Source organism: Sorghum bicolor, chromosome 6 (assembly GCF_000003195.3).
Source record: "Sorghum bicolor cultivar BTx623 chromosome 6, Sorghum_bicolor_NCBIv3, whole genome shotgun sequence".
Taxonomy (NCBI): domain Eukaryota; kingdom Viridiplantae; phylum Streptophyta; class Magnoliopsida; order Poales; family Poaceae; genus Sorghum; species Sorghum bicolor.
This window is the reverse complement of record NC_012875.2, coordinates 45569291-45596041: the sequence shown is the minus strand read 5'-3', so window position 1 is coordinate 45596041 and position 26751 is coordinate 45569291. Positions and strand designations below refer to the sequence as shown.

At 45.3% G+C, this 26751-nt stretch overlaps 3 protein-coding genes and 1 non-coding gene across 5 annotated transcripts; 1 reads left to right on the top strand and 3 right to left on the bottom strand.

Annotated features, from left to right (window-relative positions):
• LOC8075833 (mitogen-activated protein kinase kinase kinase 3) lies at positions 5213-11034 on the top strand. 2 transcript variants are annotated; one of them, XM_021463160.1, is made up of 11 exons: positions 5213-5875; positions 6593-7246; positions 7427-7514; positions 7616-7678; positions 8261-8421; positions 8515-8590; positions 9172-9231; positions 9325-9432; positions 9525-9761; positions 10127-10233; positions 10305-11034. In XM_021463160.1, the coding sequence occupies exons 1-11, from the start codon at positions 5466-5468 to the stop codon at positions 10555-10557; spliced, it is 2217 nt and encodes a 738-aa protein (XP_021318835.1). In that variant the 5' UTR covers positions 5213-5465; the 3' UTR covers positions 10558-11034. The 2 variants fall into 2 exon arrangements, with proteins under 2 accessions (XP_021318835.1, XP_002447871.1); XM_002447826.2 differs by having other exon boundaries at positions 5215-5875; positions 10302-11034.
• Positions 11685-11757, bottom strand: TRNAF-GAA. Its single transcript has one exon. It is a non-coding gene; the product is annotated as a tRNA-Phe (tRNA).
• LOC8080319 (U-box domain-containing protein 25) lies at positions 11897-13427 on the bottom strand. The gene has a single exon (XM_002446467.2). The coding sequence runs from the start codon at positions 13268-13270 to the stop codon at positions 12074-12076; it is 1197 nt and encodes a 398-aa protein (XP_002446512.2). The 5' UTR covers positions 13271-13427; the 3' UTR covers positions 11897-12073.
• LOC8080317 (DNA-directed RNA polymerase II subunit RPB1) lies at positions 25048-26334 on the bottom strand. Its single transcript, XM_002446466.2, has one exon. The coding sequence runs from the start codon at positions 26332-26334 to the stop codon at positions 25048-25050; it is 1287 nt and encodes a 428-aa protein (XP_002446511.2).

Genomic DNA, 26751 nt, shown 5'->3' with positions numbered 1-26751 from the left:
GTCTTTTCTTGTTCTTTTATGCTGAAGACCTCTTGTGGAAGGTAATTCAGCTTGAAGCTACGCGTACGATTTTGGACTCCAGAAACCGACAGTGCAAACTGAGGTCAGCAATGATCTTACTTACCATGACATGCATACTCCTATCTCCTGATAAACAATGTATATATCTTTAATTACCCGTTGACTAGTACTCTCCCCTTTCAAGAATATACAACTTTAGTACAGTGTCATGTTTTAATATTTAAGTTTGATCAATTATAAATAAATAAAAATATTAATGTCTATGATATTGATATTAAATACTTTCTCTGCTCTAAATTATAAGCCGGTTTGACTTTTTTGATATACCTATTTTGCTGCTATGCATCTAGATAATTATGAAATGTATTTTCATGATAAATTGGTTTGGCCATAAATGTGAATATCTTTCATTGAAAACTTAGTTAAACATGAATCACTTTAACTGACACGCAAACCATAGTTGCATTCTTTTTGGAACGGAGGAAGTACTTAAGTATTGTACGATGTACCACCAGCTTGCGTTAGTATGTTCGTTGGTCTGAAAAGTTATGGCTAAAATTACTGTAGGCTGATTTATTGTGAGAGAAAAACACTGCTGGCTGATAGAAAAAGTACGGCTGATAAAAGAAGCGAACAGGCTCGCAAGAAGCAGGATACTTATTAGCTAAGGCCCTGTTTAGTTCTCCACCCAAAAATTTTTCATCCATCCCATCGAATCTTTGGACATATGTATGGAATATTAAATGTAGATAAAAAAATAAACTAATTACACAGTTTAGTTGAGAATCGCGAGATGAATCTTTTAAGCCTAGTTACTCCATGATTAGCCTTAAGTGCTACAGTAACCCACATATGCTAATGACAGATTAATTATGCTTAATAAATTTGTCTTACAGTTTCCTGACGAGCTATGTAATTTGTTTTTTTATTAGTTTCTAAAAACCCCTCCCGACATCCTTCTGACATATCCGATGTGACATCCAAAAAATTTTCGTTACCAATCTAAACAGGCCCTAATATGTAATGGGAGACAAAGGGTTCATGAAGCAGGATACGTCTGAAAAGCGGGCGATCGAGAAAGTTAACGATGACTTTCGTATAGCCTCAGAGTGAAGCTAACTCTCGAGTCTTGACTTGACAAACATGAAAAGAGGCGAGATTATTGCATCCATCGCAAGTGTCGTGATCTTCTTCCATCGGCGTCAACTACCGGAGAGATGGCGTACAATATATACAGTATGGGTGAAAGAAGGACGCAAAAAGCTAAAGAATCGATCGATCGATCGGCGTGAAGTGTGACAGGCCGGATGCTTAAGATAGTATCCTCGTGACCGTGTCTGCGCACCTAATCCAGCTTTATTATTATTATATGTATCCGAAATGTGATTCCTAATTCCTAGTGTCGCTATCATCAGCCTATCAGGGCATGCATGTATATATGTTCGGTTATATATTCCTATCTTCGAGACTTAAATGATTGCTTTGGTTAATCTATCGATCTGACAATCATTATATTAATTATATTCATATATATAGATATACATATACATGATTCGTCGTGTCGTCAATCGGTCATGTAGGATCTTGATGATAGCCATATACATATATTAGTCAACGCTAATATGAACATGTAAAAATGCTTTTCCGGCGGCTAGTGCAAATGATTAGATGAATTTTGCTGCTCCTGTGCGGCTTGTAATTTTGTGCCAATTTGCACTTTGTCTACATTATAGTATATGTGCAACCATTATCGCACAATCCAATTTTTAAGCGTTCGTCCTCGATCGCCTTCTCAAGGGATATTGGCATGTTTGGTTTGGGAAATCACTCCAATTCTCGAGATGACACCATCGTGAATTTTTTTCCTCATTCTAGTAGTACTACTCCCTCCGTCCACAAAAGAGTCAATTTCTAGAGTTGTCCTAAGTCAAACTTTTTAAACTTTGACCAAAGTTCTAGAAAAAAATGCTAAGATTTATAGTATCAGATTAGTATTATTAGATTCATCATAGAATATATTTTCATATAATGTGTATTTTATATTATAGATGTTGTTACTCTTTTCTATAAAGTTAGTCAAACTTTAAAAAGTTTGACTGGCACGGATCCTAGGAATTGATTCTTTCGGGGACGGAGGGAGTAATTATTATTAGTTTGTGAGAAATGAGGTATGATGCATCCACCTATTCCATTCCACAAAACGAAAAAAGTGAGGAATTTAAAGATGATTGACTAACTCATTTCTCAAATCAGATGCATCCTATATTTAATGTTTGTTTAAGCTATTTTTTTCTACTGCTAGATCAGGATCTATGTGTTCGGATGAATTGAACTCCCTCCTATTTTAGCACTATCCGGAACCCTTTTACCTCTTCCTTGTCTCTTCGTTTTCCTGTGCCTAATAGCACCGCCCCAACTCCCTGACAACCCCAAGCATCCATGTTGCCAATGAGACCTGATTTATGGATTAAGTAAAATGTTAGACGACTCTTGTGAAGAAAGTTTGATTATTTATCATACACGCTCACTGCTTGTTTTCTTTTTAAGTTGTCCACTACTGTGTTGGTGAAATATCTTGAAGAAGCTTGTACGTTTGAGATTATCTTCTCCCACAACAAATTAGTAAACAGTAATTTCAGCTATAGATTTTGAGCCAAACGAGTACACACGTCAAAAGAACAGTCCAGATCAGCGCACACATGGATAACAGGCTTAATAGCCAATCAACCAATTTTGATCAGGTACACTGTGAGCTGGCAAGCAATATATATTCTCAGGCGGCGTGCAAGTGATGACTCAATACTCTATGGCCGCCACTATGGTCTTGTTTAGTTCGTAAAAATTTTCAAGATTTTCCGTCACATCGAATTTTTAGTCGCATGCATGGAGCATTAAATATATACGAAAATAAAAATTAACAGCACAGTTTATCTGTAATTTGTGAGATGAATCTTTTAAGTCTAGTTACTCCGTGATTGAACAATATTTGTCAAATAAAAACGAAATGCTACCGTAGCCAAAAACAAAATCTTTTGCGAACCAAACAAGGCCTATATTCGCGTACGTTATTTTAGTTCGGCTGCGTGAGATGAGTAAAGCTTGATTTGCCCCACTTAATTAAAATCGCCATTGAATTTACAAAACATTATTGAACTCAATACCGGACAATGTATCCCTTAACTTTTAAAACTGGATAAATTAGCACCCTAAAATAGTTTATAGTGATTTTGATGGTTGTTTTGGCTGGCACATAAGTGGCATGTGGTCCACACATATGTCTTTAGGTTTTTGCCATGTCATTTTTTATTGAGTATTTAGACTTCTAAATGAGCTTAAATATGGAATAATTTCAACTAAAAGGTTTTAGACCTCATTGGGCACTACAAATTTGTGAAGTTATAAATCACATTGGGATCTACAACTTCTTGTATAGATTATTATGCTAACATTAGAAGTTGTTTAAAAACTTCAAAAAACAAATTAAAATTCCGATAACTTCATACAAATATTTGGGCCTCTAAAATACTCTAGATAAAAATATTGCTAACTAGTATAGACCATGTCAATATTAGTGGGCATTTGCAAAGTTCAAGGAAATTGAATTTCAAATTTTGAAACTTTAAAACTACTATTTGGGCCTCTATACTACTTTAGATATAAATATTGTCAACTATAAAGATGTATAACATATTGGAGCTACAACTTTGGTGTAGACCACATCAAGATCCGAGATTGTTTGTCAATATTAGTGGGCATTTGAAAAGTTCAAGGAAATTGAATTTCAAAACTTGAAACTTCAAAACTAATATTTGGGCCTCTATACTACTTTATATATAAATATTGTCAACTATAAAGTTGTATAACATATTGAGAGCTACAACTTTGGTGTAGACCACATCAAGATCCGAGATTGTTTGAAAAATAAAAAAACAAAATTGTAGAACTTAAAACGAATAATAAAAAGTTTCAAAGTTGTGGACCTTACTATGACAACACCAGACTAGAAAAATCAAAAAATTGAATTTTAAAATTTGGTAACTTAAAATAAATATTTGAGACTCTAAAAATATCTTAAATAAAAAATTTATCAAGTACTGAGGTCTCCAAGTACGATATAAAATCTGTATGCATATGATTTCATATGAAAAATTTGTCTTTTGAAGTAGAAATGCAATGACCAACTAGCAGGTCAACTCTACTACCATGTTAGTAAAATCACCCACGAAACCATTTTGAAATGATCACAAAGATATTTTGTTTGGTTCATAGATTTATTGTGAGAGAAAAACACTGCTGGCTGCCAGAAAAAGTACGCTGATGCCATAATTGCGGTAGTTAAACTAGTAAAAACTTTGCTGCTCCAAATTTAGAGAGGCGTCAGTGATGGCTAACGACATCTCAGAAAATGATTAAAGAGCAGAGGTATAAATTAAATGCAGTCATTATCCATAAGCATCTGTGTAAGCATCCCCTCCTCGCCTAACCCAAAAGGCATCTCTAATGTGTAGGTGGTGGATGAGCTGTATCATCCGCCGGATTTGCAAGTGCTTGCCAAGCATCAATCCCTCCTTGCCCTAAATTTAGGAAGCGACATGACAAGACGAGCAGTTTTCTTCCAAATTCCAGTTCCGACCCTTTGTTTTTTTCCGGGAAAGAAAAAACCGGGAAAAACAAGTACTTACTACTCTCCTGCCACGGTCGTCAGCCTGCCCGGCCGACCGTGGCGGCCCACCTGCGTGGCGTACGCCACCCAGCTTTCCCGCGCGCGCCAAACCCGGGCTCGACACCACCATCCGCGAAGATTCCCTTCCTCTTCCGCTTCCGCACGCGAGGAAAAAGAAAAGAAAAAAACGAAAAAGAAACCCCCCGCGCACGGGCGCGGCCGCGGCCCCAGCTTTGCAGCCTGCAGCCGCCCGAGCGGGCCGAAGCCGCCACGGCGCTAGCCGCCGAAGCCACAAGCCCCGCCAGGCCGCCACCGCCGGCCCCGGCCAGGACGGCACGCTGACGCCGGGTCCCCCCCCCGCCCGAGCCGAGGCGCCGAGTCGCCGTCGCCGTCGCCGTCGCCCGCAGCTGCCACCCACCTGCGCGCAGTAACTCGCGTAGTCGCGCGCGCGCACACACGCGTACACTCCTACGCCTACATGACACTGCCCTCTCCACCACTTCCGCCGCACCATTTTTTATCAGGACGAAAAATAAAAAGAAATCCGAAAATATCTCCCCCATTCGTCTCTCTCTCTCTCTCTCCCCCTTCTTCACCTAAAGCAAAGGCGCCGTCGGCTTCGTTCGGCTCCTACCTCGCGCCTTCCTCGCGCGGCGCGCCTCGCCTCGCTTGCCTTCTCCTCTCCTCTCCCTTCCTCTTCCTCCATCTCGCCGCGGCAGGTCGAGCTCGGCGGCAGAAACCTACCAGGCGAGCTCGCGGAGGTGGTGGCGACGGCGGCGCGATGCCCGCGTGGTGGCCCCGCAGCAAGCTGAGGTCGAGGTCGAAGGCCAAGCCGGGGGCCGCCGGGTCCGTCTCCGCAGCGTCGTCCCCGCGCAAGTCCGTGGACCTCGAGTCGCCCTCCCCGTCCCCGTCGCCGACGCAGCGGGACAGGAAGGCGCACAGCCTCGACTTCCCCGGCGCGGGCGCGGGCGCGGCGGGCCCCGCGCGCGGCCGGTGCGCCGCGGCGGGGCATCATGGGTCGGTAGGGTACAAGCTCCCGATGCCCGTGGAGGCGACGGAGCCTGTCGGGACTCTGTACGAGGAGGTGCTGGCGGCGGCGGCGGCGGCCGGTGACGGCTGCTCGTCCGCGGAGGAGTCCAGCGTGTGCTCGGCCGGGTCGTTGGACGAGCCGCACTACCAGCATGGGTTTAGGTGAGTAGTGCCTCATCGCGGAATGGCTTGTGCCTTTATATGGCTCGATCGATTCCGAATTTGCTGCAGCCTGGTTGTCACCAGAATTTCCCCATTTGGGATGCTGTAATTGCAATTCAATTGCCTGGTGCTCTGATCAAATTGGGGGGAGTTGAGCGCCTAGATAGGTCGATCTGCTGGCTTGCTTTATTGTCTTCCCCTCAATTTGGCGTGCAACGTATTTGAGGGGTTTGAGTCAAGGGTAAGAGTTAGAGTGAGCTGTGAGGATTCACACCAACTGCACCAGTTGACCTCTTCTAGGTCGTTCCAGTTCGACAATCCTGACCATCTCTCCCTCTCCCTCTCCCTCTCTCTGGTAAACGTAGATTGAGGACTGCATAGTTCAGGATACCAAGGCGTGTTAATTGTTGACAAATATAATAAACGTAAAATTACAGTAATAACGAGTGAACGGCCATGTATTTGCTGCTTCATCTGTTCGAAAACTCGAGATATCAACCTTTAAGTACAGTTTAAGGTTTTTTTTGGACGATTCTTTGTGTATCCTTGCAAGTTATAATGCACATGGGTTAGTTTATCTCTTTTTCTTTTGCACTCAGATATGTCATTTTGGGGATTTCTCAACTATATCTGTTTACATAAGTACATTATTTACAAGCCTTGCATTGTCATGTTGATATGTTATCTGATGCTTACTGCTTCCTTTGTAATTTCTAGGCCCATGGATCCAGTTGCTTTTGCGAGGGAAAGAAATATGCCTTCTGATTCGGATAGGACCGTAAATGAAGACAAGCGTTTCATGTCTTGTAGTATGCCACGGGAGCATCAGAAGTTCTTTGAGGTTCCTGTGTCTAGTGTTAGAGAACTTCATTTGCAAAGTGATGAACCTTCAACTAGTGAAGCCAATCATTCACGTGGAAGAATGACATCTGATGATCTCTTTGCTCCAAGAACAAGGAGTCTCTCTCCTGTCCCAAAAGGCCATGTCTTCGCTGTGAGCAATGGAAATTCTAGAGAATTTGGTTTTAGCCCGAGGTCACCAGTAAGAAAGATGGATGGGTTGAGGAGCCCACCACATCCCTTACCTCTTCCTCCAGCTTCTGCTACTTGCTCTCCTCTTCTTCCAGCTTCTGCTGCTTGCTCACCTCTTCACCCAGCTTCTGGTGCATGCTCACCTCTCCATCCAGCTTCTGGTGCTTGCTCACCTCTTCCTCCAATCCACAGTCCATGCTCGCCTCTTCCTTCATCTCCCAGTTCCTGCCCACCTCTTCCTGCATCTCCTACTACCTCCTCACAGTCCCAGTCGCAATGGAAGAAAGGAAAATTGCTAGGGAGTGGTACATTTGGCCAGGTTTACCTTGGATTTAACAGGTATCACATTTGTGCCCCCTTTTTACATCATGGAAACTTTGTGATATCTAGTGAAATTTAATGCATTAGAAGTGCACCTCATGCTGCACTTATTCATTAGAGATATGACGGTGCAAACAAACTGATATATTCAATCATATTAAAAAAATATCCTTAGTTTATGATTGTTCAACAATGCAGTGAAAATGGACAGTTTTGTGCAATTAAGGAGGTTGAAGTTATTATGGACGATCCACATTCAAAGGAACGACTCAAACAATTAAATCAGGTACTTACTGCTGCTGTCTACCTAGGTTTGCCGTCTCATGAATGTATTTTTTATCTCTTGTTTGATTGACTGATCCACATGATTAATTTTGGTATTGACAGGAAATAGATATGCTTAGACAACTCTCCCACCCGAACATAGTGCAGTATCATGGAAGTGAGCTGGTAAGTTTTATTTCATAATCCATTTCAGTTATCTCTGCAGCAATTTAGTTCCAGTACTTGTTTGCCCTATCACGTTTTTTATTCCATGCATATGTTGTCATATGAATATGATTCATTTTTGTGAGCTAGTAGAAAGTTGTTATGAATTCCTTAGTGAGATTCCACAGATAACATATATAGTGCATTTGTGCTTGATTGACTATTTTAGAGAAAGGGTTGGGGCATTCATGCACAAAAAGTTTACTTGTTTACAAGGGCTTCATCACTATTTGAACTTATTAACTTAACATGTCAAAGAATGTTATTGTATACATATACGATAGCAACATTAATTCTGTGCTCCAATGCATGTGACTGTATATAGTGACCTAAAGAATATGGAATTCATTCAGTGTTTTGGGTGGTATTGGTATTAGGAGCTGCAGAAATTGGTAAAATGCTACTGTTCTATTGTTTGTCCACCTCAAGGGTTAGTTTTGTGGTTCTAGTATCACAGTGCTTAGTGTTCATCAGCTTTTATGGGTGTTGCATTACAACATGGCCATGCTTACACTTTCTAATCGTACCTGTTTCTGTATGCAGAGTGATGAAGCACTTTCCATTTATCTTGAGTATGTTTCAGGGGGTTCAATCCACAAGTTACTAAGAGAATATGGCCCTTTTAAGGAACCTGTGATTCGTAATTACACTGGGCAAATTCTTGCAGGTCTTGCCTACTTGCATGGGCGAAACACTGTCCACAGGTTGTTTTGTTGTCTAAAACTGTGTTCTTGTCCCATAGGTATAGTCATATAGGTCAAAGTGCAATAATCATGTCATACTTATTTTCTTGGCAGAGATATCAAAGGAGCAAACATACTTGTGGGTCCTAATGGTGAAGTCAAGCTTGCTGACTTTGGCATGGCTAAGCATGTATGCAGCATTTACTTTCTGACCGTTTATCTATCTGTCTGTGTTTAGCACTTTCAATTATCATAATATTTAGTATTTCTCTGGACTTAAAAAGTCAACTACTGATTCTGTCCCGAGTGCCCTCCATTTTGTACGACCCACGGTAGTCCTTTTCGCCTGTGCACCCTGGAAATTCGCTGAGGAATGCTTATGTGCATCCTTAAAGAGTTTGCAGTTGAAGTAGTTCGAGAAATTGCAGTTGAAGTAGTTCGAGAAATTGCAGCTGAAGTAAATATTACTCAATTGCATTAGAATCCATGTTTTTTAATAGAAAAGGAATTAAAGTAGGTGCAAATTCTGATTTCTTATAAACTGAAGTTTCCAGTTATCTGCCTAGTGCCTACTCACATAAATGTGGAAAAGGAAAGTTATGGAAGGGTGCCAAGGGTCTGTTTCCCTTCTGTGCATGCCCAGCTAAAGGATTGTTAACAATGAACAAGTTTTGTATTTTTTATGGTCACCAAAACAAGGATACACACTGATTGTGCTTGCTTTTGTTTTTCCTCTGTAAACCCATTTATTTATTTTACTTTGTTGAACAGATATCATCTTTTGCTGAAATACGCTCTTTCAAAGGAAGTCCTTACTGGATGGCTCCTGAGGTGAGCTATTTTAATACTGAACTTCATTGGTTGTTTGTCGTAATCTGCTATCCGTCTCTGAATGAAGTTCTCCCATCATTGGGAAATCTTCAGGTTATAATGAACAGTAAAGGCTACAGTTTATCAGTGGACATTTGGAGTCTGGGCTGTACCATTATTGAAATGGCAACGGCAAGACCTCCTTGGCACCAATATGAGGGGGTAGGCCTTCACTTAGAAGTTGTGGATTTCCACATTTCCAGTTATCTGTGATGAATAATGCTAAGCCATTGTCATCAAATCTTATTTTGCAGGTAGCAGCAATATTTAAGATTGCAAACAGTAAAGATATACCTGAAATCCCAGACAGTTTCTCAGAGGAAGGGAAAAGTTTCTTGCAGCTTTGCTTGAAACGCAACCCTGCATCTCGTCCCTCTGCAGCCCAGCTGATGGATCATCCTTTTGTTCAGGATCATCCTGCAGTGAGAGCTGCAAAATCCAGTGTATTGAGAAACGCAATGTCTTCTCCAGCAGATGGCAGACACACAATGGTATTGTTTCTAGTTAAGCAATCTCAGTTTTTTCTCATTCTTTATCGTTCTATTTGCTTATCTACTTTCCAAGTGCAATTAAGAAAACTAGAACATCTTGTAGTGGATCGCTGATTCGAGTACTTCACCTTTGGGCGAGCTATTTGATCTTGTTTGAACCCATTATTTGACCTTGTGTGGGTGGGTGGGTGGTGGGTTGGGGGGGGGTGATAATTAACCCATCTTACTAGCTTGACAATGTCAGTAAGTGTTAAGTTCAGTGTGGTATTGTTGCTTTAGAAGGGGAGCAGAAATGCCATCATATTTCACTCACAGGATATGTTCTCCTAAATGCTGACCCCTCCTTATCCTTTATTTTGTTGCAGTCCAACAGGGAGTTGCCATCTCGGAAGATTATTACTCCTCTGAAAGATATTGCACTGAGCATGCGAGATTTTACTGGATTTTCTACTGCTGTTACTTCTCCACACAGGTATTCTACTACCATCCTTACCTTTGTACCGTTTCCCACAATTTTAACTGAAAATGTTTGTTGTACAGCAGCCCTATTCCTGGAAGAGCAAACATGTCTACGCCAGTTTCACCATGCTCAAGCCCGCTGCGGCAGTTTAAGCAAACCAACGCGAGGTGCATGCGTTCTCCACCTCATCCAATGCTCTCCCCTGGTCTTGGCAACACATTAAGTTACACGCAAAATCAGACAAGACGCATTCCAGCTCCTGCCATTTCAGATCCTTGGCTGGATGTTGGCCAGATGAAACTCCAAACCCCCAATATTTCCCCCAAAAGGTTCTGAGAACGATTTATGAAAAAGAGAATCAAGAGCGCAGGATCTCCATGACAAGGTAGTTATTCAGAGATGTTCAGGAAGCAACTTGTTTGTATAGTTACTACAATACGGCACTTACCGGAGGTTCAGTAGTACAGCGAAATGGGGCTCTTGAGAAATTGTAACAGGAAGTTCTGTATATTCGTAGGCTTTAAGGTTTGTTGTCGTTCTTGGTATACATAGTTATACGTACATATACGTCCTGATGTAAATCCTACAAAATCTTACAGATGACTACGGGATGTAAATTCGTAAGCTTGTGTAAGCTGATATTTCTGCGAAGTAGCAGTAGTTAGGGACTTCCATGGCAGATGTAACCATGTCTTTCCGAATGAATCGGAGGAATATACATGTACCGTTTCATCTCCATTTCAGCTCTTGATTCAAGCAGGTAATTTGAATAAAAAACTTGAAGGGAGCGGGGTGCAGATTATATTTTTTTCATCGACCTGGTTGCACGTTTTTAATTGCAAAGCCTAGAATACTCGCAGCTATTTATGACCTTGCCTGGTTGATAAGCTTGAGAAAAAGGACTGAAACAAATGACCGAAATATATAAGTATGTATACACATATATAACTAAAAAATTGCTTGCGATTTTGTCTATTCGAAAGGTTCAAATGGAGGACTAAGTTTGTCTACGCAAAAAGGTTTAAAAACAAAACAAAACTAAATTAATTAGCCGGATCAAATTTGTCTGCGACTTTGTCTATTCGAAAGGTTCAAATCGAGGACTAAGTTTTTCTATGCAAAAGGTTCAAGAACCGGACAAAATTAAATTAATCAGCCGGACCAAATTTGTCTATTCGAAAGGTTCAAATGGAGGACTAAATTTGTCTATTCAAATCAAAAGGTTTAAAAACAGGGAAAAAATTAAATTAGTCAGCAGGACCAAATGTGTATATTAAAAAAGGGTTTATAAAAACAGAACAAAAATAAAGAAAGGTTTAAAAACAGAATAAAAAAAAATGCAGTCAGGACAAAATTTAATTAATCAGCAGGACCATATTTGGTAATTTAAAAATGGTTTATAAAAATAGAAACACAATAAAAGGTTTATAAAAACAGAATGAAAATAAAAAAGGCAAAAAAAATGCGGTGAGCGTGGATCGAACACGCGACCTTCAGATCTTCAGTCTGACGCTCTCCCAACTGAGCTATCCCCGCTTTATGCTGCTATTCCAATGTATTCTTTATCAGTACTATCAAAATCTGCATAACTTGGGGCCATGAAATAGCCCTGGCTATGGTGTCGAGACTTGCACAGGACCTGACTGCAAGCCGTGATATTAGCAGACATTCTTGATGTAACTTGGGGCCATGAAATAACCATAGCTATGGTGTCCAGCTTTGTTAGCAGACATTCTTGACGCAGCTTACAAGAAGTAGCCATGAAATCAATTAGAGGACGTTCTTGAAGCAAAAACTTACAGCTTGAAGCCAAGAACATCTAAGCATTAACACCTAAACTAAACCCCTTGTTTCACATGGACTTGAAGAGCTTGAGCAGCGACCTCGCCCTGGTCTTGGCCCTGGTGCCGCACTGGCTCTGCAGCAGCAGCAGCACCTGCGTGACGACCCCCGCGCCGGCAGCCTCGCTCCGTGCCGCCCTGGACTCCCTGCACACGGCCAGCAGCGCCGCCACCGCGTGCTCGCTTCCCTCGTTGCTCGACGACATCAAGAACACGTGCCTCACCAGCGCCCGCACCGCGCCGGGCTCGCGCGCCACCGCCCGGCGCCCGGCCTCCGACGCGGCGAGCGCCTCGAGCGCGGCCAGCGCGCTCCACGCCGCGGCGGCGGCGCCACCACGCGCCTTGCCGTTGCCCGCGGACGCCCACGACAGGCAGCCGAGGAGCGCGGGGACGGCGCCGTGGTGGACGGCGCTGCCGCGCGCCGGCTCGGCGCCGCAGCAGATCGCGGCGACGGCGCGCACCGCGGCGCCGGACACGCGGTCGTCGCCGTGCCGCAGCAGCGGCAGCAGCGCCTGCCACACGCGCGGCGAGGCGGCGGCGGCGAGCGCCAGGTCCCGCGTGGCCGTGGCCGTGGCGATCGTCTCCAGGAGGCGGCACAGCCCGCACTTGGCCACGGCGCGGCCGTGCGCGGCCAGGAGCGCCACGAAGGACGTGAGGCTGGCTTCCGTCTTGAGCATGTTGAGGCAGCCGTGCTGCGGCGACGCCGGGCTCGACGTCGGCAGCAGCGTGAGCGCGCACTGCAGCGCCAGGTCCTCCTGCTCGGACAGGTCGTCCCGCGGCGTGGGCGCGTGGAAGACGAGCTGCAGCAGCACGGGGAGGAAACCCAGCTGGAGCATGCACGCGCGGCCGACGTCCGACTCGGAGGCCAGCGCCACGGCCTTCCTGAGCGCGGCCACCTTGTCCCTGGCGCCGGCGCCGGACTGGAGGCAGCGCTTGAGCGCCGCGAGCGACGGCTCCTCCGCGTCGTCGTCGGGGATCTGGTGGTGGTGGTCGGCGGAGAGCCAGCGCTCGATGAGGTGGCGCAGGGTGCGGTTGGGCACGAGCGCGGCGTCGCCGAGCGGCTGCATTGTGACGGGGCACGTGCGGTGGCCGGCGGCGAGCCAGCGCTCGATGCAGGGGCGGTCGTACGTCTGCCCCGTGCACAGCGTCACCGGGTCCGTGAAGATGTCCAGGCTGATGGGGCACCGGAACAGGTGCGGGATGCTCATCTTGCGTCCGTCTTGCGTGCGCGCACCACCACCACGGACCGGATCAACAAGACGCAGTAATAAAGAAACGCACAGGGATGATGCTCCCGCAGCAGCACAGGCCCGCGATCCAAGAAGGCAACAAGATCCAGATCAAGAGCCAAACACGCCACCGGCAGCCGAAAAACGCCAACAACTCACAACGCAGGGCGGCGACCGGCGAGGCGAGAAGAATGCAGCGGCGCGCGGTACCAGAAAAGCTCTTTGATGGTATATTGCCGGCGGGAGCACTCACTCCCATGCGATGCATCCCCCCATCAAGAAGAAAGAATCCATGGCGACGCGACGACGGCGACGTAACAGGTGACGAAACTAGTGGGCAGGTGTGACTGCAGCAGAGTTACTGCACTGTGACTGTGGTTAGCTAGCCGCTGTGGCGGTTGTGAGTACTTGTTGAAGTTGCTGCAGGTGAGGTGATGGCCATAAAGCCGGCCAAAACAACAGGAGCTTGGCCTGCACTGCACGGCGCACAAGATGGAGGCAGGCTACAGTGCAGGAAATGTATGGGCTCTCCTGAATCAATCGAAGAAGAGAGGGAGGCGGGAATGGATGGGAGGAACGAGGATGCAAGTGAGAGGGGCCGGGGGGCGTGTGCTTTGCTTCATGCTCCATGCATCGAGAGAGAGAGCATCATGGCTGCAGGAAGAAGATAAAGGCAGGAGGAGGTCGGGCGGTCATCGAAAGGGAAAGGTCTAGTGATTGGACCGGAACAGGAGCAGGAGCCAGCCAGCGGGCGGGGGAAAAGTTTTGCGGCCTGAAAACGTGGGGACAGTCAGAGTTGGGGACCGGCTGAGACGCAATTGACAGATTGGAACGCAATTTGCAGTGTTCATTGAGGCTTCCCTTTTTTCCCAGAGCAGGTTTACAAAATATGATCTGCCAACTTGCCGGCGTCAGATACTCAGATGGTATGGTATAGAACTGACAATGAATGAATCGACAAAGAAAAGGATATGGCTTTGGGCTAGGTGTTGATCATGATCCGAATTCTATGTAGATTATTACTAATTTATTATGAGAAGGGAAGGTTTGTTGATGCCGCGAGCGTGATCATGTGGTTGTAGGTAGTATTTGAGTTGCATTGCATGCATCAATATAAGATCATCCAAAAAGTTGGGAAACGTGGACAGGTAGCTTTGTATTTGTACGGTGCGGATTGTTGAATTCTCTACAAGGTTTTCCATGCAAAAGATGCAAGGTGGACAACTTAATTTGCTCCATCCGTTTTAAAATTATAGTTTACTTTAGTTTTATGTTTAGCCAAAAATTCATTGAATTTAAATAAAGTTTTAGGAAAATGTTGTATCAACCTCTGTAAGTTTGAATAAATACATTGTCAGAGTACACTTAATAAAACAAATTTGGTATGAAAAATGTTCATAGATTTTTGTATAAATGTCAGAGTACATTAAATAAAACAAATTTGGTATAAAAAATGTTTGATCTCACATAAATCTAAAATTATTAGCATAATTGGAGCTGCCAGAGTTTTAGCTTCTACTTCAAAGGTGGATTTTATAATTTTTGTTTGTTCAATTCTAATGCCAAGAATTGCCAAGTGTCTCTACACAATAAATACCACTCCATCTATTTCATATTATAAGTCGTTTTATTTTTCCTATAAACATAATATTTGGTATGTATATGCTGCCCCCTTCCCATTGTTAAATTATAAGATATTTTTGTTTTTTTTCTAAATATATTGTTTTTACTATATCTGAATTTAAGGTATACTCCTTCTGTCCTGTCGTTTTTTATTTTCATACCAAAATTTTGACTCGATTTATAGAAAATATGTGCAATATTTGTATCTTCAAATAAATTTATTAAAAAACTAGACTCAAAGAACTTTCCAATGATATTAATTATGTATTAGAAATATTAAAGTTTTTAATATATATTTACTCAAAGTTATTTCTCGTAAAGCGTAGACGTAGTTATTTTGGGATGGAGCCATGGAGGGAGTACCTAATAAGAGTAGACGATAATTTAGAATCGCATGGAGGGAGTTTATAGGCGTCAACAATTTAGAAGTGCGAGAGAACGACAACGTCGACAGGACGACAAGTGTGTTGCACAGTACTGGCGCTAGTAACGTAGCTGACCGTGGACCGATCTGCACTGTTATTAGGCACCACTCCATGTGTCATGATTATTCCATTTGCTAGCTGGGACAAGATCTGGAGAGAGGGAGAGAGAGAGGGTACTGTGAATGTGATGTTAACATGGGCATGCATGGGCAGAAAGCCATGACCTGACTGAAAAAAACCTTGAGTGCGTTGGAAGCGTTATGATGAGCGCGCGAGCAATTCTTCAAGCACTTTCCCATCCCATCCTTACCTTTCTCAACCCCCCCCCCCCCAAAAAAAACCGACTAAAAAAATTTCTTACGAAGTTCAGTTGCCACGTGTGCCTTTGCTTGCCCCACTTGTCAGTCAGCAGCCAGTACTGCCTTCTGCAGTTCTGCTACACGACAGAAACGGGCCGTAGAATCTCATCGCTACGGTACAAATCAGTATGATCTGTACAGTAGAAAACTGGATGGGTAGCTGCGCCTGCGCCGGTTAATCGCCGTCTCTCGAGCAGCCCACTGAAGATTAAACAATAGGATTCTGTAGCCTGTACGTAGGCGCTAATGTGCAGATAATTAACGCGGCTATATAGGGGCAGTGCGAAAGTCTTTTGCTGACACTGCGCTTTTGTGGCGCTGTAGCCAGTGCAGGCAGCAGCATTGCCCAAATCAAGGGACTCAGCTCCACTCTAGGGCTAGCCTAGGAAGAACAGCATTCACACACTGATCATACCATGTTATATATAGTATGATCATACTACATGGAGATGATGGCTAAAGCTATGTAGTATTAGCTTTGTGTAAAAAAAAATGAGGGAGGTTACACGACCCTAATGATATATACAATGTTTTCCGACTTGACCCACATCTACATCATGAGCTAAACAACAGGAAAATTTGAGCTTATTAGCATTTGCCAAATAGGAAAAAAAAAAAGCTCTGGAGATGTTACGATCGACTCAGCATGACATTGTGGAACACATTTTTTTTGAAGGATATGTGGAACACATTTTAACGGCCGATTACTACACGTACTACGACCCTTTTCATTTTGCGAAAGACGGCATCATGTGTATTATTGGCGTGCAATAATAGAGTTTTTGTGGACATGAACACTGTCCTCCTCACTCTCGATCGAGCTGACATGATGGATGGATGCCTCGATGCTTACCCGTCTGTGTCTGTTCAAACTACAGTAATAAATGCGTCGTTACACACGGTTGACTTGAGGGTAGTTCAGTTTGTAAAGCAAGAAAAAGCAATATTATATATATATATACGCGTCCAATTTTTCAGGCCACTGGGTTTTCCTCCACCGCAATCTTTTACCGCGCATACCTTTTTTCCTTTTTCGTGCATTGGAAAATTAGGCAAAGCCAGCGCCGACGTTGACTGATCGACTGGCTGTTTTCTCGGACATACGGGGAGTTTTTGTATGGTTCAGACGCAGAAATTACAGTCCAGAATGGCGCCGTTCCTGAAATAAAAGTAGTTTGATTGATCAGGCGAATAGTAACAGCCAGTATTAACGTGTAATTTTAAACGGAGTAGACTTGGACTTGTCTGTAGCTCTGTCCGCATGCGTATCTCTGTTCAAAGATTGGACCCTCGCGTGCTGTTAAATGGGCATTACTCTACTCGGCTCCAATCCCAGCGCAGAGAATTGCCTAACAATTTTGACTTCAAATATATGTATATCTGGTTCAATGTCCAGACTGGAAAATCATTAGTAAACTGTAGTATTCTGTAATACCCCTGGCCACCGGCGGTGATCGCCGGAGACGTGAGCACACAACGGATATCGCCGACGAGGAGAACAGAGGAACCTCTCTGTCTCGTGTTCTATTACCAAATGATTAACTGTCTTACACGCAACAGGTTCCAAACCATATATGGCCGCAGCCTACTGGTCCCTGGGACCTACATGTCATAGACCGATACAAAGTAGTAAACCTCTTTACGCTTTACAGAGATGAATACGCCAATTACATAATACGCCTTCAGCTATCGGTTATGACATCTCCCCCGCCCGAAGATCCTGCTTGGCCCCAAGCAGGTGCTGCAGGAAAGCGCGTCTTCAGGACATGGTGATCTTCCCAAGTGGCCGACGTTAGAGGTAAGCCTGACCACTTCACCAGAACCTGAGGAATGGCATGGTTTCCTTTCTTGACCAGACGGCGCTGAAGAATGTATTCTGGGACAGCCTCAGAAGCCTGCAAATCAGTTAGTACTGGAAGAGTAGTGAACACCGGTGTATAATCAGGTGTGAAAGGTTTGAGCTGGGAAACATGAAACACCGGGTGAATCTCGCTGTGGTCAGGCAATTCCAGTTTGTAGGCAACGGCTCCTACTCGTTCCAGAACCGTGTACGGACCAAAATATTTGTATGCCAGCTTTGGAAACGGACGGTTGGCCACTGAGGTTTGAGTGTAGGGTTGAAGCTTGAGTAGAACTTTTTCTCCAACAGCAAACTGCCTGTCAGTCCGTTTCTTGTCCGCCTGAATTTTCATTCGGTTTTGAGCATGTTCCAGTCTCTGCTTGAGCATTGTTAAATGGGCCTCCCGATTCTCGATGACCTCTGTCACAGACTGAATGGTGTCCTCAGTGGACTGAAGTGGGGCACCCAGATTAGCTTCACAACCATAGAGAGCCTTGAATGGAGAACAACCAAGGGCGCTATGATAAGAGGAATTGTACCACAACTCTGCAAAAGACAGCCACGTCTTCCAAGTTTTAGGATCATCCTGGACAGAACAGCGCAGATACATCTCAAGGCATTGGTTTATACGCTCAGTTTGACCGTCGGTCTGCGGATGGTAAGCAGTAGACAGTGCCAGATTGACTTTATACAACTTGAACAGCTGTTTCCAAAAGGTACTGATAAAGATCCGGTCACGGTCACTGACAATACTGTGAGGTAAACCATGGAGTTTGACAATGCAGTCCATAAACAGTTGTGCAACAGTAGCTGCTGTATAAGGATGCTTCATAGGAATGAAGTGAGCATACTTCGTGAGTCTGTCCACCACCACCAAAATCACAGTGAAGCCCTCTGACTTAGGCAGGCCCTCCACAAAGTCCATGGACAATTCTTGCCACACACCAGCTGGTATAGGAAGTGGTTGAAGTAGTCCAGCAGGGTGCTCAAGGGAGTGTTTGGAATGTTGACAAATGGTGCACTGCTTAACAAAGCTATTGACATCATTTTTCATGCCCTTCCAGAGAAAGAGTTTCTTGAGTCTGTGATATGTGGCGCTTGAACCAGAATGTCCACCAATGGCAGATGCATGGAATGCCGAAATCAACCTTGTTTGTAGGGCGGAGTTGTTACCTATCCAAATGAGATTGTCCTTCTTGATCAGTCCTTTGTCCAACCTGAAACCATTGTCATTGGGACTAGAGATTGCCAGTTGAGTCAGGAGATTCTGAGCCTGGGCATCAGTTGCATAAGAGTTGAGTACCTCCTGGACCCATTGTGGTTGCACTTGAGACACTGCCTGTAAAGACATGAGATGGGCAACCCTGGAAAGAGCATCAGCAGCCACATTGTCCTTGCCCTGTTTGTAGACAATTTTGAACTGTAATCCCATTAGCCGGGTCATAGCCTTCCTTTGCATGTTGGAATGCAAATTCTGTTCATTGAGGTAGGATAAGGATCTATGATCAGTAAGGATGACAAATTCCTGTCTCTCCAAATAGGGTCTCCACTTTTCCACTGCCATAATGAGGGCCAGGAATTCCTTCTCATAAATGGACAGATCCTTGTGCTTTGTGCCCAAAGCTTTGCTAAGATAAGCCACTGGCTGGCCCTGTTGCATCAACACAGCCCCTACTCCTTCACCACAGGCATCAGTTTCAACCTGGAACTGCTTGTTGAAATCTGGGAGGGCCAAGACAGGAGTAGTAGTCATAGCCACCTTGAGGTTGTCAAAAGCCTCCTGAGCTTGAGCTGACCACTGGAATTGTTTCAGCCGAAGCACTGCAGTCAGTGGTTTGGCAATCACCCCATAATTCTTGACAAACTTCCTGTAATAGCCAGTGAACCCCAAGAAGGCCCTTAGTTCAGTCATTGTGGATGGTGTAGGCCAGTTGACCATGTCCTGAGTCTTAGCTGGGTCAGTGGCTACCCCTTGAGCAGAGATTATGTGACCCAAGTATTCCAAACTTGGCTGGGCAAAAGTGCACTTAGAAGGTTTGAGATATAGTTGATTCTTCCTTAAAACTTCCAGTACTTGTTGGATGTGCTGCAAATGGTCCTCCAACGAGGTACTGTAAATGAGAATGTCATCCAGAAACACCAGTACAAACTTTCTGAGGAATGGTTGCAGCAGATGGTTCATAATGCATTGGAAAGTGGCAGGAGCATTGGTTAAGCCAAAAGGCATAACTCTAAACTGATAGTGGCCTTGATGTGTTTTGAATGCTGTTTTATACTCATCTTCAGGTAGCATGCGAATCTGATGGTAGCCTGACCTCATATCCAGCTTAGTGAAAAACTTGGCACCTGCCAACTCATCCAAGATTTCCTCCACAATGGGCATAGGAAATTTGTTTTTGATGGTGAGAGCATTCAATTTGCGATAATCCACGCAAAACCTCCACTGCCCATCCTTTTTCTTCACCAATAGCACTGGAGAAGCAAATGGACTGTGACTGTGAGTAATAAGCCCAGCTTCCAACAGATTCTTCACTTGATTCTCAATCTCAGTCTTATGCTGTGGAGAATAATGGTATGGTCTTGCATTCACTGGAACTGCATCAGGAAACAATGGAACTGCATGATCATAGCTCCTATGTGGTGGAAGTTGCTTAGGGTCCTGAAATATGTTAGCATACTGAAGCAAGAGATCCTGGAGATCAGCATTCTCCGGGTTTTGTGATTGTGATGTGGCATGGGAAGCGGGAACCATCTTATCCACCATGACATAAGCCCAAATGTCATTACCCTGAATAGCTTTGAACATACCTTTAGCCGAAATAGGACTTGCTGCCACAGGTGCAGGTTCCAAACCCTGAAGAGTAACAGTCTGGTGATGATGCTGGAACTGTAATGTTTTGGCCTGCCAATCACACTGCATAGGACTGAATGTTCTGAGCCAATCATATCCCAAGACTGCATCATAAGGCAACTGGTCCAGTACAATCATGTCAGTAGTAAAGGTATGGCCCTGGATATACCAGTCCAATTGTTTCACTTGCTTGGTTGTGGACATCCAGGTATCATTAGCCAGGTGAATCTTCTGATGCTGAATGTCCACTGTAGGTAAGCGGGCTAACTGGACAAAAGCTGCGCTGACAAAAGTATGGCTGCTGCCAGTATCCACCAGAATCAACATGGTTTTGTTCTTAACAGTAGCTTTCAGCTTGATAGAGTTGCCAGAATCAGTACCAGACATGGCATTGAGTGAAAGTTGGCAAAAATTTTCAGTTAACATCTCATCAATAGCCATCTCATTGAGCAAGTCTTCACTGATCTCTTTGTCTAAGTCATTGACTATCATAGCATTCAACTGAGGTTTAGCTCTTTTGGGGCAGTGCTCGGCATGACCAGGCTCATACTTCTCCCCACACCCATAACAAAGGTTATTAGCCTTCCTGTAGTCCCTGAGTTGCTTATCCCTCCACAGAGTGCCATAGATGTTGGATGGTTTAGCTTCAGGTTTGGCTTGTTGTCCCCTGGGTGGGGGTCTGTTCTGGCTGAGTTTCAGTTTGCTGCGGTCTATGACCTTTTGCTGAATCTTGGCGATAATAACAGCTTTCTCCACAGATGAAGGGACCTGAGGTTCCACCACAGCTCGAATGTCCTCCCTGAGACCCCTGACAAAGTGAGTGGCAAAAAACATAGGATCATAATTGCCACCATGCATAGTGACATCGTACTGCAAGGACTGAAACTTGGTAGTATACTCTTCCACTGTGGTGTCCTGTTTGAGATCAAGTAAGTCATTCAGTGACGCTCTGTAATCATCACCTCCAAACTGACTCTGGATATCAGTAGAGAACCGCTGCCACGAGACATCTGGATAAGTCATCTTGTAAGTCTGCCACCACTTGGCTGCATTATCTTGCAGATGCATTGAAGCTGCTTCCACCCACAGAGTATCAGGAATTTGATAGATCCTGAAATAGTTCTTACACTTATCCAGCCAGATCTTGGGTTGAGAGCCATCAAAGGAAGGGAACAACATCTTGGGCAAAGCATGATGAGGTAAGACGTCCCGCCGATGTGGAAGCCGATTGTGTCGAGGGTGAAAAGTTGTGTCCTGTCTGGGGTTGGCTCTCTCATTGGCAGCAAACACATTCTCAAAAGTGTCCACCTCATTTGCCACTACTGATTCAGTAGTATCTGAACGGTCCTCATGGGCAAACTGACGAAGAGTGATCTGGGCAACAGCATGTCCATTCGCCCTGACTTGCTGAGCTATCATGTCTTGATCAGCAGTGCACTTGTCCACTTTCCGGCTTGTCTCCTGCAACTGTTGCTTGACTTGTTGTTGAGTGACACCCAAATCATTCATGCGCTGAGAGAGCAGGTCGAGATGGTCCAACACCTCGCGCCAGTGGCCCTGCTCAACCCCAGCATTGGTAGCCATTTGATCCAGCAAGATGGAGGTCTGAGCCGAAGGTTTCGGTGGCTTGGATGGTGCCGTGGTGACCAACTGAATCAAAACAGAAGAACAAAATATGGTGTAGCAGCCGGTTCAGTAACAACCTCCCCAAAATCCTGCAACACCAAATCCCCAACTCCCGGAACCGAGGCTCGATCGAGGAATTTTACAACGGAAACAGTGCTCCGCAACCCAAATCGAAGGACGGTTCCTCGCCAACGCCACCGCTCCGCAATCATCCGTTAGCTTACGGAATTTTACACGGAAACAATTGTTCCGCAACCCTGGGCTAGAAAACGATGCGAGCACGAGAAGGAATAGATGTGAGCGAATGAGAAGAGCTCACTGAGGTTCACGCCGCCGAACCGAAGAGGTTGATGTAGTCCCCCAGTCGAGTTGTCGAGCCGGAGATGTAGACACCCAGTGGACGTGGCGCCGTGCCGCGCCTGGATCCGTCGCCGATGCGAATCCCGATCTGCCGCCGCCGCCTCTCGCCAACTCGCAAGTGACGCTGCGAGTGAACCCCTTCACGCCGCCGCCGTGCGCTTGTCGTGGCTGGAGGATCGGATCGATCCGGCAGGAGTATGTGGACCGAACTCGTGTGAATCTCGCTCGATGGCAATGGACCGTGCGGCCGACGCCGAGCGAGAGCGAGCTGGGTGGGTAGGGAAGGGCCGAGGATGGACTGTCTCTGATACCACTGTAATACCCCTGGCCACCGGCGGTGATCGCCGGAGACGTGAGCACACAACGGATATCGCCGACGAGGAGAACAGAGGAACCTCTCTGTCTCGTGTTCTATTACCAAATGATTAACTGTTTTACACGCAACAGGTTCCAAACCATATATGGCCGCAGCCTACTGGTCCCTGGGACCTACATGTCATAGACCGATACAAAGTAGTAAACCTCTTTACGCTTTACAGAGATGAATACGCCAATTACATAATACGCCTTCAGCTATCGGTTATGACATATTCTCTCTCTCTCTTTTGCGACCTTTCCCTCAATCAAAACACAAAAAGGTCGCAACCTAATTCTACGTCCTATTAGCATCGTCTTGTTTGGTTGCATCTGCTGAACAATCTATTTTCTTTTTGTGCAGAAGATGATGCCCATGTAATAATAAAGACAATTTTGTTTTTCTCTCTCTTGCGGGTTATGATTTGCGTGGTTGGCTTGTGCCATCATATATACCAAGTGTTCAACCTAGTGCTGGTAAAACCTGGCCCCATTTTGTTGGTTTTTTCACTAGTCCATCTTATCCAGTTTATTGATCTATTATTATTCTGCGACCGCGTGGACAAATCTGGCAACATGCAAAAAAAAAAAGAGAAAGTCATCAATGATAGAGACATTAGTGAGGTAAAACCTACTTATCAAGCACAAGCAGGGAGTGCTATATATCGCTTTCGCTCGTGTTACTGGAAGCAGACCAAAAGGATAAAAGAAAACAATGACGAATGAATTCAGTGCCGGCTAGCCAAAGTGGTAGTTCAAAGCAACACTCTCCCCTCCCCGTATGTTCCAAGTCAGATTCCATGGATGGATGACATGAAAACAAACACGGACTGTTGTTCAAAGTCTGTGATTACTTGCAAGCTGTAACATTGGACTAGACGGATGCTCTGGCAAAAAGTTGTGGATCAACTGAGTGCCTTGTCGGTTGGAGGCGTTTTGATTCAGTGTACAATGTACATGCTTGCATCATCACAAGAACATTCCGGTTCTGGCAAGAATTTCCTACGAGGAATCATGAGCAGTTCTTTGAACAGCTCGAGCTCCACACACGTGTGGAATATCTCTGAAGTCTGAACCACTCCATCTTCATGCCGTGATGCAAGCTGCGTTTCTTTAACCGATAAGGTTAGGCCATGAAGCAAGGCAAGGGCAAAGGGATGAGACGTTGCACGTGCAGCTTTGAATGATTTCTTTTGTAGCGCCGCCTTTGATCGATCCATCGACATGTCTTCTAGATGATCCAACAGCCCATTCGGACGAAGCGTCCCTTTCTGCTGCCGAGTTTTGTTGACCGGTTTCTTCGAGAGAGAGAGAGAGAGTCATATTGCCATTCATAGTGATTATAAAGAAGCAGACATTTTCCTTTCGTGATCCTTTACCTTTGTTGTCGAAAGCTCAAAGCAGTGTCGTTTGGCTTGTGACTGATCTGAAGCTCGAGCCAGCTGCAGCATGCTGTTTCGGCCTGATTTATCGGGCTGTCAATTTCAGGCTTGTCTTCCTCTTCAGCGTTACAATTTCAAGACGACGATTCTTCTGCCATCGTCGTACGCATCTGGATTTGCTAGTACAAATTAAACGGTGCACGCTATCCATAGAGTTGAGAAAAGAAAAACGTCGCAATCACAATTCAGAGGTGGAGAAGCAACGTGCACTACAACTTCAGACCAAATAGCAAAAAAAAAAAAAAAGTTCTGATGATTTTCATACAGAAAGGCAAAGGCAAATCAATACTTGATTAATTGTGCCATACGTAGAAAGGTGGCATGCCTTTCGTTATCCTACCTTTTGTTGTAAAAAAAAAAGTTTCCTTTGGCTTGTGTGACTGATCTGAAGCTTGAAGGAGCTCCGGTTTCTGCTGTTCTGCTGCCTGATTTATTGGACTCTGTCAGTTCAGGTTTTTGTTCATTTTGAGAGTTACAGTTTCAGACGACGATTCTGTCAAATCTTTTAACGCCAGGAATGTAGGCATATGGAGTTCCTAGAAAATAAATGGCGTGGTTTCAATAAAGTTCAGTATAGAGAACAATCACAATTCAGAGGTGAAGAAGCAACGTGCAAGAAAACAATGTCAGATCAAATCTGCAGCAAAAACTATTGATGATTTTCATACAGAATATCCCCTATTACAAACATTTGACTGATGATTTTCATACAGAATATCTCCCCCACTGATGCTTTTCATACAGAATATCCCCTATTACAAGCATTCTACTTATTCTAAACAAAACATTCGCCAAAGGCAAAATATTCGATTAATTATGCATACATAGAATTCAGGCATTGATCTGCCTCAACCAAGATTGTCCTCTTCTTACAAACTACTGAATGCGTTTAGTATCCATGCTGGGAGGAGGAAGGCGACTCTGGCAGCAGCTGGTCCGGCTCCTCTGGTACGGGTGGAACCGGCGGTGGCTCGGTGGAGACGTGCGTGAAACGGCGTCTGACACCACCGAAGGGGAGCTCGGGGTGTAGTCTGGAGAAGCAGCACGCCGGGGAAGGCTGATGAGGGGAATCGAAGGCGTGTACTCCGGCGACGCGTCGCGCGGCGAGTACCCAGCAGACGGCGGCGAAGTGTAGCAGAAGAAGTAGTCCGGTGGTGAACAGCAGCCGGAAGCACTGGCGGGCGTGTACTCCGGCGAGACGGCGCGCGATGAGCAGCCCGTAGACGGCGAAGTGCAGTGGCGATCAAAGTCGTGGAAGAAGTCGGATAAAGACGAGCTTGAAGGACTCCGGGGCGTGTAGTTCGCGGCGGCCGGCGTGTAAGCTGGAGACCCGGATCGCTTCGGCGGCGTCAGGGGAGTGTACTCCGGGCTGCCCGGCGAGTAGACTGGTGATCCAGATCGCTGCGATGACGGTGTCAGGGGAGTGTACTCCGGGCTGGCCGGTGAGTAATCTGGCGATCCAAAACGCCGCGACGACGGCGTCAATAATGGAGTGTACTCCGGGCTGGCCGGCGAGTAGACTGGCGATCCAGATCGCTGCGACGACGGTGTCAGGGGAGTGTACTCCGGGGTGGCCGGTGAGTAATCTGGCGATCCAAAACGCCGCGACGACGGCTTCAATAATGGAGTGTACTCCGGGCTGGCCGGCGAGTAGACTGGCGATCCAGATCGCTGCGACGACGGTGTGGCCGGGTCCGGGGTGGCCGGCGAATAATCCGGCGATCCAGACCGCTGCGACGAACAATCCAGCGATCCAGGCGTGTAATCTGGAGATCCAGATCGCGGCGGCGAGTCGAGCAGGGACGATGTCCGCCGGTAGCAGAACCTTTCCGAGTCGAAGACGATGCCCTCCAGCTCCACGAAGCTTCTTCCGCGCACCGTCACCAGGCGGTAACCGCGCGACGACCCCACGTCGTCGTAGGAGAAAGCGTCGCCGGCGGCAGATCTGGTGGAAGCGCAAGAGGCGAACGCCATCGCCATCTCGCGGCGGAGCGCTCGGGAAGACGAGGAGCGAGTTGAGGTGGTGGCGGCGGCGGCGGTGGATGGAGCGCGGATGGGATCGGTTGTTGACGTAATGGTTTGGATCCACGCGGGACGGGAGGTACAGTAAATAGTGCCCGCGCTCGCGTGGCGCGCAAGCGTCGTCTTCGACTCGAATTCCATCCTAACTCGTGTCCGCTTATGACCGGTGGTTAGCTATGCGCCGTACTTATGTTTATGTGTTTTTATTTTTTTCTTTATACGGTGTACATTTTAAATATATTCATTTTGTTTGTTTACATGCGTCATATGATGTATTCATCATGCGAGTGTACGGAATGTCATATATATGGTGAGATATTTGGCTTGGTATATCTATGTCAGCGATTATTTGTTTTGGATTTTTTTTTATTACGAGTTAGTATAAAATATATGAATTGATTTAGAGTTAAGATGGGGATAATTAGAAAGCAAAGATTGTGAACAAGAGTATGAATTTATTTAGAATTAAGTTTTAGAGATATTTTTAGTTCATATGCGATACGAACAAAAAATTAATCACTGACATAAAATTATAGATGTATATATCTATCAAATAAA

Bases quoted from the DNA above. Each gene is read 5' to 3' on its own strand.
- LOC8075833 (XM_002447826.2), top strand. From the start codon at position 5,466: ATGCCCGCGTGGTGGCCCCGCAGCAAGCTGAGGTCGAGGTCGAAGGCC. The intron at 7,515-7,615 runs GTACTTACTGCT...TGGTATTGACAG, and splicing joins GACTCAAACAATTAAATCAG to GAAATAGATATGCTTAGACA. The intron at 9,762-10,126 runs GTATTGTTTCTA...ATTTTGTTGCAG, and splicing joins CAGATGGCAGACACACAATG to TCCAACAGGGAGTTGCCATC.
- LOC8080319 (XM_002446467.2), bottom strand. From the start codon at position 13,270: ATGAGCATCCCGCACCTGTTCCGGTGCCCCATCAGCCTGGACATCTTC.
- LOC8080317 (XM_002446466.2), bottom strand. From the start codon at position 26,334: ATGGAATTCGAGTCGAAGACGACGCTTGCGCGCCACGCGAGCGCGGGC.